Source organism: Seriola dumerili, unplaced genomic scaffold (assembly GCF_002260705.1).
Source record: "Seriola dumerili isolate Sdu_G_001 unplaced genomic scaffold, Sdu_1.0 BDQW01000040.1, whole genome shotgun sequence".
Lineage (NCBI taxonomy): Eukaryota > Metazoa > Chordata > Actinopteri > Carangiformes > Carangidae > Seriola > Seriola dumerili.
Genome location: NW_019174295.1, coordinates 3,048,155 through 3,061,478, shown reverse-complemented (window position 1 = coordinate 3,061,478; position 13,324 = coordinate 3,048,155). Strand labels below are relative to the sequence as shown.

The following is a 13,324-nucleotide window of genomic DNA, read 5'->3' as shown; positions in this document are numbered from 1 at the left end:
AGGCAAATTCAATGAATGGCGACGTCTTCACCTCTGTCGCTCCTTGAGCTCTACATCACTGATTAGCGGTGGCTACACCGAGGAGCTAGCTCACTGAAGAAAGTCCACACAGCATTGATCAGGATTCCCTTAATGCCATCAGTCATCTGGGTTTCAGCAAGAGAAGTCGAATCCTTTGCATTTTCAGCTTAGCTTTTTGGAAAATACTGTCTGACACTTGAGATTTAAAAACAGAGGTGCAGGTATCAGTTTTAGCCAGATCATAGTTGATTTCTCAGAGCAGGCCACTGGGAGGATGGAAATACCCTAACTTTTAAATTTGTACAGTCACATAGAGACTGGCAGTTAAATAAAAAAATGTATGTGGTCCAGGGGACACAAAACTACAGGAAAAACCCGCTCACAACGACACTATGGGCCCTTAAAAAACCCCTTCTTTTTCATCCCATTCTTATCAAACTGACGAGTTCAAAAATAACTTTCTGTATGAAGTGGCTGTGATTGACATCTTGTCATTTATATTATAAATGCATGTGGTGCACAGGTCGCCAGTATTTTGCTAATTATATGATATATAATAACTTTGGTAACAATTGATCACATTTTAGGATTCATTTTTCTTCTTATCTGTGTGAATAACAAAGCAGTTAATTTACAGCTGGATTTTTTATTATCAATTTAACAGCTGATTGTTTAATGGTCTATAAAATATCAGAAAATGGTGACCAACACTTTAAACTTAATTTAATTGTTATTGCTATCTTACATTATTGTTTATTTGTGTCAAGCCTGTGTATTACAAAACTTAAATTTCAAATTTATGAAAATTATAGAAGTATATAGTATATATAAATTTATCTGTAAAATATTATGGGATTAATATCTTAAAAGTTCACCTGTCCAGAAGTTGTACAACTTGACCCTGGGGGTCATGCTTCAAGCTGCAAGTTGACAACTTCTTACAGCACGCACACGCACACGCACACGCACCAGCTAACAGGTTCACATCTCCTCAGATATTTATGCGGGTGCTGTATGGACCAAGATGGCCAGCAGTTAGAGGCCTGGGTAACCAAGCAACCGAGCTGAAAGCAGGAAGATAAGGAAGTAATGTGACCATAGTGCAGCAGGGTACACTGACTCTGCTGTTTGCATATCTTCTCCTCACCCCCGCTCGAGCCCCCACTTGCCCACGCCGCAAAGAACCTCCACCTCCACCCCACCCCCTCATCCTCTTCTGCCTGCGTGCCCTCCCGGCTGAACTTGATCCAGTGAAAAATGCAGATGAGTTTTTGTTGCTCTTGACGTGTGATCTTTTTAAATGGGAGTTATGAGATTATCTGCCAGCTCCGGATGTATGATAATGGTGCTGTTACTGAGCTCATATTCAGGCTTTTGCACCTGGGTCACTCTCCTGCTCTGCCCTCAGAATGAGGTATTACCGTATTCAGGTAAATGTAAGAACTTAAAAAAACACTCATGAGCACAATCATTTGTCCCTTTAGTTCCGACTGAAACTAATGCGTCCCTGCTCTGCAGAAGATTGATCATTTGGGGCTCTTAACATCATGTTGTGCCCGGAGACCTTCGTGCGTCAGGTGCTTTGGCTAATAATTGATAGACTTGGAGAGGCGGCGTGTGGTGGGTTCACAGCTGGCTGGCTGCACTCCACAGTCCGCTCTTTAACCACTAAAAGCCTGTAAGCATGGTTAAGTGAAGATTATAGTTCAAATCTGGACATCTGACGCCATGAGTGCTCTGCTCGCCCTTTTCACATTTCTCGCTCTCACCCCCGCGGCCGCAAAGCCCAACGCTGGTCTGAAGACATGGGGACGTTTCAGTAAATTGCCCTATCCCGGTGACAAGGCTTTCCTCTACGATACCTTCCCCGGTGACTTCATATGGGCGGTGGGCACGGCGGCGTACCAGGTGGAGGGCGCGTTTGAGAAGGACGGCAAGGGGCTCTCCATTTGGGACACTTTTACGCGCGGTGGGAACCGGATGGCCACCGGGGACGTGGGCAGCGACAGCTATCACAACATCCACGCCGACGTCCGAGCCATCAGGCAGCTCGGGGTCAGCCACTACAGGTTCTCCCTGTCCTGGTCCAGGATATTTCCCAACGGCACCCGCGGGAGTTACAACGAAATCGGCACCAACTACTACCGGACGCTCCTCAAGAGGCTGAAGGAGAACCGCGTGGAGCCGGTGGTCACGCTCTACCACTGGGACCTGCCCGATCACCTCCAGCAGACCCTCGGCGGCTGGAGCAACCCGGAGCTTGTGGGGATTTTCAAGGACTACGCCGATTTCTGCTTCCAGACCTTCGGGGATGTTGTGAAGTATTGGATCACCATTGATAACCCGTTTGTGGTGGCGCGCCACGGGTATGGCACCGGAGTGGTCGCTCCCGGGATAAAGAACGACCCTGATCTGCCGTTCCGGGTTGGACACAATCTGCTCAAGGTGAGTGTCAGGTAAAGGTTTGAAAAGATCACATTACATGTTTTTATTTAACCCGTTTTTTCTTTTTATTTGTCATCTCAGAAATATTTGTAACTATAATTTAGTGTTCATAAAAGTTAACACTTTACTTCAGCCCCACTTTAACATTAACAAGGAGTATATAAACATGTAATAAACGGTTTATTTTACACTATAATGTAGTGGTAGGAAGATTTGTGTGTTCATTAATGTATTTGTAACTCTAACTCCTCCTGTAGGTGGACACCTACAAGTGAGGGCTGGTATATGAACAACAATGAATTATAATAATATAACAGTTATAATAATTGAAAATATATGTTATTAGGAGAAGTCATAATTGTTGACAAATACTGTACATTTAAATTTCAATCTCCTTTTATGTGTATGACATCATTAAAGTGTGTTATAAACCGTTTATTAAATGTGTATGTAGTTTATATGCTAAAAGTAAAGCACTTAGGCAAAATGTCCCTTTCATATCTATAATATTCAATACTTTGTTGGATTATTATGACTGATTCATTAATGTGTATAGAGCATTATATTGTAGCTGGTGGAGCAATGACAAACTACTTTATAAAGTGTGTTACTGTATATAAAGCACAATAGATGTAAGATGAGTAAACAGTTACAATATTTCTCTGAAAATGTGTAAAAATAATTATAACCATAAAACTCAAATATTCAATTAAATTAAAGTAGGAAAAAGAAACTATATTTGAATACAGTAAATATACTTTACACTTAATCTTCATCTTTATCAGTCTTTTTTATTTTGGTGTGCAGACATGATATAAATTTGACTGATGGGTTTTCTTCATTTCATCCTTCTCACCTTTTGCCTTTTCCGTCCATCATCATTTAATTTCAACCATCCTCAACCTCTTCCTCTCCTTCCCCTCTGTCCACCCTTCATTTCTCTGTCTGTCTGTCTGTCTGTCCTCCAGGCTCATGCAGCTGCGTGGCATCTCTACGACCGCCACTACCGCCCCCGTCAGCAGGGCAAGCTGTCCATGGCTCTGGCCTCTCACTGGATCAAACCCAGTCGCACCCGTCTGGAGAGCCTGCGAGAGTGCCAGTGCTCCCTGGACCACGTCCTGGGCTGGTTCGCACGGCCGCTGTTCACAGACGGCGACTACCCTCCCTGCATGAAGGCGAGGCTGGGCTCGCGGCTGCCCACCTTCACACGGGAGGAGAGGGAGCAGGTGAGGGGAACGGCCGACTTCTTTGCCCTCTCTCACGGAGCCGCCCTGAGCTTCCAGCTCATCAACGACAGCCTGAAGTTTGGGCAGCAGGAGGATCTGGACCTGAGGATGCTGCTCTACTGGGTCAACGCTGAGTACGACAAGCCGCCCATCTTTGTGGTGCAGAGCGGTTGGTAGGTGTAGATGTTGTCTTGGTTGATCTGTACATCTATGATTTTTCTCGTGTGTTGCTCTGGTGTTTGCTGTGCTGAGGAACATCTAGTTCTCACTGCTGCTCAACACAGGTATGTTCTCGGCAATACCAAGACAGAAGACCCAAAACACATGTACTACCTCAAGAGGTTCATTGCAGAAGCACTAAAATGTGAGTAATGACACAGCACGAAGATTCAGAGTTTTCCCATTCCCGACACGAGCATGAATCATTTTACATGAAACTGAAACCTCCAGGCAGGAAGAGTATTGACTTAAATCTGTCTGTGTTTGCCATGCAGCGATTGTCATAGATGGAGTGAATGTTATTGGATACACAGCCTGGTCTCTGATCGATGGCTTCGAGTGGCACAGAGAATATGGGATACGGCGAGGACTTTACTATGTTGACTTCAACACTCCGGACATGAAGAGGGAGCCAAAGACGTCTGCCACCTTTTACAGGTAAATGACCGAGTGGTGATTTTGACAATGGATGAACTGTGCAGATATCAGTCAATTTTGACTGATACCCAAAACAATGTCGAGATCTCACCTGCAGAGAGAACAGATGCAGACGTCTTAAAAACCTCATTACTACTGATTCTAACTCTGTTTTCAAGTGTCTCTAGTCACTGAAGGAGCTGAGCTCAAACTCAAATGCAGCAGATATTTAGTTTTTAATAAACTCGTCCTTTCACTTAGTTTTTCCATTTTTCTACTGCAGGGGAATAATTGAAAGCTTCTCAGGGCTTTTTTGATAAAACTCTACATGTAATGTGCTGCTACCGTACAACCACAGAGATAGTTTTCTCTCTTAGCACAGCTCCTCCCAAGGTGACCGTCATTTCATTTCTCATTCCCAAAGGAACGTCATTCAGAGGAATGGTTTCCCAGAACTTCCAGAGAACAGACCAGCACAGGGAGTGTTCCCATGTGATTTCGCCTGGGGGGTATCTGCCAACTCAATACAGGTATATGTGTATTTATGTTGAAGACGGTGAGGGAGGTGTGTGTGTGTGTGTGTGTGTGTGTGTGCAGGCTCAAGTTGTGACACTTAGGGCAGATGTCTGATAATGAAAAACACTGCGAATACTTCCCTAGAAATAGAGGAAACTGTGAAAAGATTAACTATGTATTAACTTGGATTCACAGATTCATGGTGAACTTCACTAATATTTAGTCAAGTGTGTGTGTCATGAAATGTGCCTTGCTCATTTTTACACCAGCTTTGTGTGCAGTATATCATATATATTTAACTCATAGCTCTGCTGGACATTCTTAAGTCCTACTATTATTATTACTATTATTTTACTTTGATTGAGTGTTGTGAGAAAATATAAAAAGAGAGCAATTCCTCTCCTCCTTGACTGAGTTACATCACGTTCATGACATTAGTTCAAACTTGCAGTTTTCATGGTGAAAGTCCAGCTCAGAAACGGCCACGACGATGAACCCTCTCTTAATCATAAACCACATAACCTCACAGCGTCGGCGCTTCACAGCCCAGGGCCAACTGTTAACATCAATTTGCCCTATTTGGCCCATATTTGCATTTGTGTGTATGAGGTAAATGCAGTGTTAGAGGGTCACTAAGCACTTTTCTGTTTCTCTTCTTATCATAGGTGGAGACCATACCCAGCCAGTTCGCAGACCCCAGTGTTTACCTTTGGAATATCTCCAACAACGGAGCGCTGATGAAGCTGGAGGGCCTCAGTGCGCCGCCTTTACGCCGAACCACACACTGTGCTGACTACGCCTCCATCCGACAGCAAGTCCGTCTTCCTACCAGTCAAACACTTATTAGTTGAATAGCTTTTCTGACATATCAGACACATTCTGAACCCCACCTGTGTACCTTTTGATCCGTGATAAAGTTACAACATCGTTTATCATCATTAAATACAAATGTATTTCTTATCATCCTGAACTAAAGGTTAAGTAACTACAGTCAGTTAAGATACTACATTGGTTGAGATGTGCTGGTGAGAAAAAGGACATGCCTATCAAACGCAGTGTTCATGTGTTGGACGTCAGTGAGGGATCATGTCCTTGTCAAATAAGTAAATAGTAAATAAACAAAAATTACAATGAAAAAAACTTTGCTACACATTGATTTACTCAGTGTTTCCTAATATTTATATTACATATTTGTAAGATAATGAAAACGTCATTATAAAGTGGGTCATTGGATCTTCCACAGTCACAGTTTTTGCCTGTCAGTGACTCTGGTGGGTAACTTGGTACATATTTGTATTTTTGAAGGTACAAACTGTAGGGTTTGCAGAAAGGTTTACTGTTATGTGCTGATATAGGATTTTTGCTTTCATACTAAACATCTGTAAAGATTTTTATGTGTACAGTGTGTGTAATATTTAGAGTTGTGACATGTTTGTCTTCCTCCCTCTCTTAAGGTGGATGACATCCGGCAGGTGGGGGTGAACCACTTCCATTTCTCTCTGAACTGGTCGGCTCTTGTGCCCACGGGTGACGTGGCTCACCCTAACACCACTCTGCTGGGCTACTACCACTGCTTCACCCGTCAGCTGCTGCAGGCCAACGTCACGCCCGTTGTCACTCTGTGGCACCACACGCGCCAGCGCAGCAGCCTGCCGGCGCCGCTGGACACCGCCAACAAGTGGCTGAACAGGTCAGATATGATGATGATTAGGGGGTTTAAAGCTCTTTTATGATGGTTGGTACCTGGAGGGGGGAGAAAACCTCATCAGACACAAGCCGGCAGGAGAAACGGTCAAGGATGAAGCTCAAGGATGCTTCAGCAGGGCGAGGGTTTGATCTCTGAGGGGCTGGGGCCTTCTTTGTTCAGTTAAATAACACCCCACTATCTCATTACTCCTCCACAAGGGTCTGTTTCTTATTTAAATTTAAGTATAAAGTTATTTATATGAATGTTACAGAACTTATAAACATCAATCTGTGTCCGCTTATAGTTTATTACAGTTTATGACAAGTTACAGAATGGTCTGATGTAAAAGTAAGCGATGTTCCCAGGAGCAGTCTGTCTCTGTTGTCGTTAACATGAAGCCATCACTTGCTGCCGTGGTATCGTTTTTTCCTTTTCCTGTATGAAGAGTATTTCAGTAAAACTAACAATCTAATGTATTGGCATTTTCATCTTTATTGGCACAACATTTAGTGCTAGTGTTGTTACAATGGAAATCTGTCAGACCATATTTACATTACATGTAAGTGTAATGGTGCAACTAAACTGTTAGCAGGATCATCTAAGACAGGGGTGTCCAAAGTTTTTTTTAGTGAGGGCCAAATACAGAAAAATAAACAAAGGGCCGGGCCACACACTAGAGGTGACATATTGGCACATGAACACTGTGTGTATTTCTAATTCACCTATAATATGAAGAACATTGCACTCAGTGGGAGCAGTGATGCTGTCCTTTGGATTGAAGGATGGCTGACATGTCAGGAGAAAGTTTGGTGGTTGAGACACGAAGGACTTCACAGAGATGGCTATCAGTCATTCTGGTTCTCAGTCTGCTTTTGTTCTGATTTAACAGAGAAAATGTTTGTTCACATATGTATGTTGAGCCGAACAGGCTCATCATTCTTTTTGCGTGGCGTCTCATCAGAGGAAACTTGGCATTATCCAAACTCTGATAGAAGTCAGGGAGGGAGAGAAGCTGATGTTGACTCTTCAGAGAATCATCACATTGCATTTCAATCAGTTCTAACTGCAGACTCTCTTCCACTTCTTCTGCATCCACCAGGAAGGGGGTCAAGAACAGCTTGATTTGTTTTTCAATGACAGAAAAATCTTGGAAACGCTGGTTGAATCCCTTCACGAGAGATGCAATCACAGACACATATTTCTCCTTTTTAGCAGAAAGGTCGGTCTTTGGAAAAGCAGACTCGTAGTTGTGTCTCAAACAGGCGGAGCTTTACACAGAAGGCATTCATGTGCGCATACAGGTGTGGCACCAGCTGTTCTTTGCCTTGTAGGTTCTAGTTCAGTGTATTCAGATGATGAGTAAGATCAACTAAAAATGCCAGGTCTGCCAGCCACAGAGGATCGCTCAGTTCATGAAGAGGTCGGCCCTTCTCTTTCAAACACTGGTCGATTTCTGACCTCAGCAAATAAAACCGCTGCAGCACAGAGCCGCGGCTGAGCCAGCGCACATCAGAGTGGTAGAGTACATCCCCGTATTCAGCATCCACATCAGATAGGAAAGCTTGAAATTCTCTGTGGTACAGTCCTCTACCTCAAATTATGTTGACAGTTTTTACAACAGTGTTCATCACATCGCCCAGCTGGACAGTCTTGGCACACAGTGCTTCTTGGTGGATTATACAGTGCATCCTAACAGCCTCACCTCTGCTCTCTTTTACCTTGGCGCACACCATCGATGCCATTCCTTTGCGCTCGCCCGTCATGGCCGGAGCTCCATCCGTTGTTACTCCACAGAGCTTGTCCCATTTAAGCTCCATCTTTTCAACTGCCTCTGACACAGCTTCAAAAATATCTCTACCCGTCGTTGTGCCTTTTAGGCTCATCATATCAAGCAGCTCCTCTGTACAGCAAAAATTATCATCTAGTCCCCGCAAAAAAATTAACAGCTGCGCGGTGTCTGTGGCATCTGTGCTCTCATCGCATGCTATCGAGTAAAAATCAAAAGCACAAGCTTTGTCTCTCAGCTGAAGTTTCAAGTTAGCTGACAAGTCCTCGATTCTCCGCACCACTGTATTTCTGGATAAGCTCACGTTGTTGAAATCCTGCACTTTTTCCGGGCACATTATTTCTGTGACTTTCATGAGGCACTGCTTTATGAAATCACCGTCTGAGAACGGTTTGCCGTGCTGGGCAATAAGTTTAGCGACTTCATAGCTTGCTGTTGTGGCGTTTTCCTGTATTTTGTTAGCACGAAAAAAAAACTGTTGTTGAGCTTGCAGGCTAGCTGCCATTTGCTTGACTTTCTGTATTCGTTCGGCACCGGTGTACAATGTGTAGCTCTGATGTTTGGTCTCATAGTGCCGACGGACATTATACTCTTTCATCACAGCAACATCTTCATTGCAAATCAAACAGACACACTTTCCGTTGATTTCTTTGAAGAAATATTCATTTTCCCACCGTGTTTGAAATCTTCTTCACTCACTTGCTATTTTGCGTTTCTTCGGTGCCGCTATTTCTGGTGACTCGCGGTAAAAGTTTTTCTTTGCTTAATTTTGTTTAGTGGAGAAGCACCGTTTCCGTGGCTGGCTCCATCTAGTGTTGAAACTGAGAAGTGCAACAGAGTTGAGCTCAAGCTTCTTGTGCGGGCCATATTCAATTATATTTTCAGAATTTGCTGCGGGCCAATAAAAACTGGACCGCGGGCCGCAGTTGGCCCGCGGGCGGTAGTTTGGACACCCCCTGATCTAAGATGTTCATCATCACATGTAGGCGTGTGACTGTGTGTGGGGGTAACAGTGTTGTGTAATGTATGATGACTTAATACTAGGGCTGCAAACTAATGAATATTTTCATCAATAATTCATCTCAGTAATATTCTTTCTTTTGACTGAGTTAACTTTTGTTGTTTGTTGTCAGAAAATCATGAAAATGCTCATGACAGTTTCCCAAACAGTTTGTATTGTTTGTTCAAAACCCCAAAGATATTCAGTCTAATATCATAAAAGCACATTTGAGAAGCCACAGTCCCTGGATTTTTGGTATTTTGGCCTAAAGAAAATCTGACCAACAATTGATCAATTATCACAATAGTTAATTTTCTGTTGATTGATCCATCGATTAATCGACTAATCTTTTCAGCGCTACTGTAAACATTAAAGCATGTGACTGATGCAGAGTGTCACATATGATGCATCTTGGAGCGTAAAGAAAATTTCCACACTTGACTTCTCTCTTTCAGGGCGACTCCAGAGGCGTTCGCAGACTATGCCAGACTTTGCTACAGAGAACTGGGTGCTCACGTGAAAATGTGGATCACCCTGAACGAGCCCAACGACGAGATGGTGAGCTACCAGGAGGGTCATCAGATGCTGCGGGCGCACGCGCTGGCCTGGCTCGCTTACGACCGCGAGTTCAGACACGCGCAGGGAGGACAGGTCGGTTAGAGCTGCAGCGTCGAGGGCTTTCCTCTTCAGCTTTATTAAAAAGTTTTCATTATTTTATTTTTATTGTGAGATGTTTGGTGTTGTGTCTCAGGTGTCTCTGGCTCTGCACATGGACTGGGTGGAACCGGCCTTCTCATTCAGCCGTGAAGACGTGGAACCAGCTAAAAGGGTTTTAGACTTCCGCGTCGGCTGGTTCGCAGAGCCGATCTTCGGCAGCGGGGACTATCCTCTGGGAATGAGGAGCTGGCTCCGTCAGCTCAACTCACTTGAGTACAAAACATTTATACTTCATGCAGCACAGTTACTTTGTGAGCTATTGAACAAATATAGCTGTTTACAGTCGCAATGAAGACACATTAACAGATGATGTAGCTCCTGTAATTTGATGTGTTGGTGTATTTCTGGTTATAATTATATTATTAACAGGATACTGGGATTATTCAAAGGTGTAAGTGGGATATCAGTAAGGGATACAATGCAATTTTATGTGATGGACAGGATGGGACAATCTATGTTTGTATTGGTTAGCATTTTCAGCGATGTTGCAGCATGGCTCTATGGATGGTCTATCAGTCGATCCAGACGCAAACATCTCAATAACTTTCAGAGGGATTGACATTCATGATCTCCAGAGGATGAATATCTCTGAAGATCCTGACTTTTTCATCTAATGTCACTGTGAGGTTTACATTTGTAGTTTTCAGTGAAATAGATTTTTTTTTAAAAACTCTGGATGTACTGTCATGAAATTTGACATTCATGATCCTCTCAGGAAAAGACATCACATTTGTGATTTTTGTGCAGCTGACTCAAATTTCAAAGCTTTCAGTGAGGAGCACTTCCTGCTCTCACCTGCCATGACTTCCTCCAAATGTTCACTGCAGTAGATTATTTATGATCTAAGTCTTCTTTTTCAACCGTGCCCTGAATTAAAACTTAATAGGTTCCGGGATGGTTGGAAATCAGTTTGGAAGCCTATGAAAGCTTTGTCATTAATATTAATCTAAACTAATAACTTGTACTTTTTAAATACTACTGTTATATCATCACAAATATAAAAGGACATCTGTTCCGTGTATGTTTCCACAGCTTGCCAGTCTTCAACGAGGAGGACAAACAGCTGGTCAAAGGGACGTACGACTTCTTTGCCATCAGTCACTTCAGTACCAAGTTGGTGACACATGCCAAGGAAGACTCGTAAGAAATTATCAGGGTTTTTTTTTGCCTTCATTTTGATGGTGACACAGAACATACACCCGATGTAGTGATACAAGGCATGAGATTACAACCCATAATAAGCTTGTGTATCATCTCCACGTCTGCAGGTACACCTACACAGCAATGCTAGAGGTCCAACACATGATCGACACCACGTGGATCATGTCCCCGAGGCCTGTTGTGCCCTGGGGCCTGAGGAAAGCCCTCAACTGGGTGAGAGTGGAGGGGTCTGAGTCACTGTTTATTTGGAGGCAGATTCTGATACGGACCTGACTCATGGGTGCTGACCTAATTATCCACAGTAAAAGCAGTAAACAGACCTAGGCAAACACACATAATTCTACCGTGCAAGTGCAACCTTAATGACCACACAGATATATTTTAAAGTTTCCATCTACTCAAAAATGTGTTTTGCTTATTGATTCTTCACGTGGATGTTTGCCCTTCACTGTGCAGAATGCTGTATGTGCACAATATGTAAATTCCCAGTACAAATACAATGAGAATGGGCTTTTCAGTGAGAAATGTTTGCAGTGAACAATATTTGTATATTCATAGAATCTGGATTTTTCAATGAGAGAGAAGCTCTAGCTTTAAAAATATATTTTAAACCAGGTTATTGTTTTAATGGAAACAGACAAGCTATTATTCAAAATAGAGTATTTTCAAATGTCTTCAAAGATTCCTGGAGGTGATCTGATAACAGTGACATTACTCCTTTGCTGTGTAAGGTGAAGGAACACTACTGTGACGTACCTGTCTATGTGATGGCTAATGGAGTCCAGGAAGACCCAGCCCGCTTCAAAGACAGCCTAAGAGTCTACTACTTGTACAACTACATAAATGAGGCGCTGAAAGGTGAGAACATAAACACACACAATACAATGCACCTTGGCAGCTGTGTATTGATATTACTGCGTTTGTATACTGAGTGATTAATCCTTCAGGGGTGACTGAAGCTTTCCTCCTTTCTGGTCAACAACTTTTAAATACAAAGCCTCTGCCGAGCTTAAATATTAGACAAGTCACTGACCTCTGAGTAGTCAGCTGACTCAGAACACACACATATGCGCACAAAAATATCAACAGAGATACACGCTCTACACTGAATTGTTGAGTCAAGGTTGCTCGCTATCGAGTTACCTGTCCTTGTAAAGTTTATTGGGTTTCACTCAGTGAAGACCTCGGCTCACACTCTGAAACCTTGCAGTGTCACACTACGTTGTGCAAGTTGTCCTTTTATTTTATGTTGTAATGTGCTTTGTCACCACTGAGTGGCAACCATCCACAGAGTTGTAATCCCAATCACAGCAAAAAAAATGTGTATACATTTTTGTGTATTTATGGTGAGAGGAAGGCAGGAAAACAAATACGATGAAAAAGGACGTAAATCTGTTATAATACACAGGACATCTAATTATTGTGTAATCCCAGGTTAAACATGATTGAGTGTGACACAATTTTCAGTCGTATTAAAAAATGATGTTATGATTATGAGAAATATTTTTATTTATGGGCTTATAAAAAAAATGGTAAAAGTTTTACCTTTTCTTCCACTGCCGCACGTCTCCCACCACCTCACCCTCACATGCACAAGTAAATGAAAATGAATATTGATTGGACATCTCACATGATCAGTCCTTCCTCCTCCCTCCTCAGCGTACACTCTGGACGGAGTAAACCTGAAGGGTTACTTTGCCTACGCCCTGAGCGACCAAAGGGACCCGGGGTTTGGCTTGTACGGCCAAGTCCACGAAGAAGTCATCGTCAAGGCCTCGCTCTCCAACTATCACAACATCATCCAGCACAACGGCTTTCCCATTCTGGGAGCCGCGCCCCAGCAGTGTCCCAGCTTCCCTCAACCCTGCCTGGGCTGCCACGTGCTGGTGAAGAGGCCTGTGGTGGGCTTCCTGACTCTTGTGGGTTCAGGCGTGCTGATCACCCTGGGCCTCATCATCTACTACACAGCTAAGAGACACAAGGAGTGTTACTGATGATTGTGACTGTAGGATTTGTGATTTTTGAATGACTCTCAAGAAAAGAAACTGAGCTTGTTCAGCGGTGTAGAGTTCATGTCAACTTTTAATTATACTACTTGTTTGACTTGATGTTAAATGACATCTGAAGTT

The 13,324-nt window shown here is 43.2% G+C and overlaps 1 protein-coding gene across 1 annotated transcript; it reads left to right on the top strand.

The window, feature by feature from the left end:
• Window positions 1-1,641: 1,641 nt before the first annotated feature.
• On the top strand, window positions 1,642-13,213 carry kl (klotho). The gene is made up of 13 exons (XM_022738801.1): window positions 1,642-2,466; window positions 3,435-3,865; window positions 3,977-4,056; window positions 4,187-4,349; window positions 4,753-4,858; window positions 5,510-5,659; window positions 6,299-6,534; window positions 9,773-9,968; window positions 10,069-10,247; window positions 11,067-11,174; window positions 11,303-11,408; window positions 11,927-12,053; window positions 12,855-13,213. The coding sequence occupies exons 1-13, from the start codon at window positions 1,750-1,752 to the stop codon at window positions 13,187-13,189; spliced, it is 2,934 nt and encodes a 977-aa protein (XP_022594522.1). The 5' UTR covers window positions 1,642-1,749; the 3' UTR covers window positions 13,190-13,213.
• The last annotated feature ends 111 nt before the right edge of the window (window positions 13,214-13,324 follow it).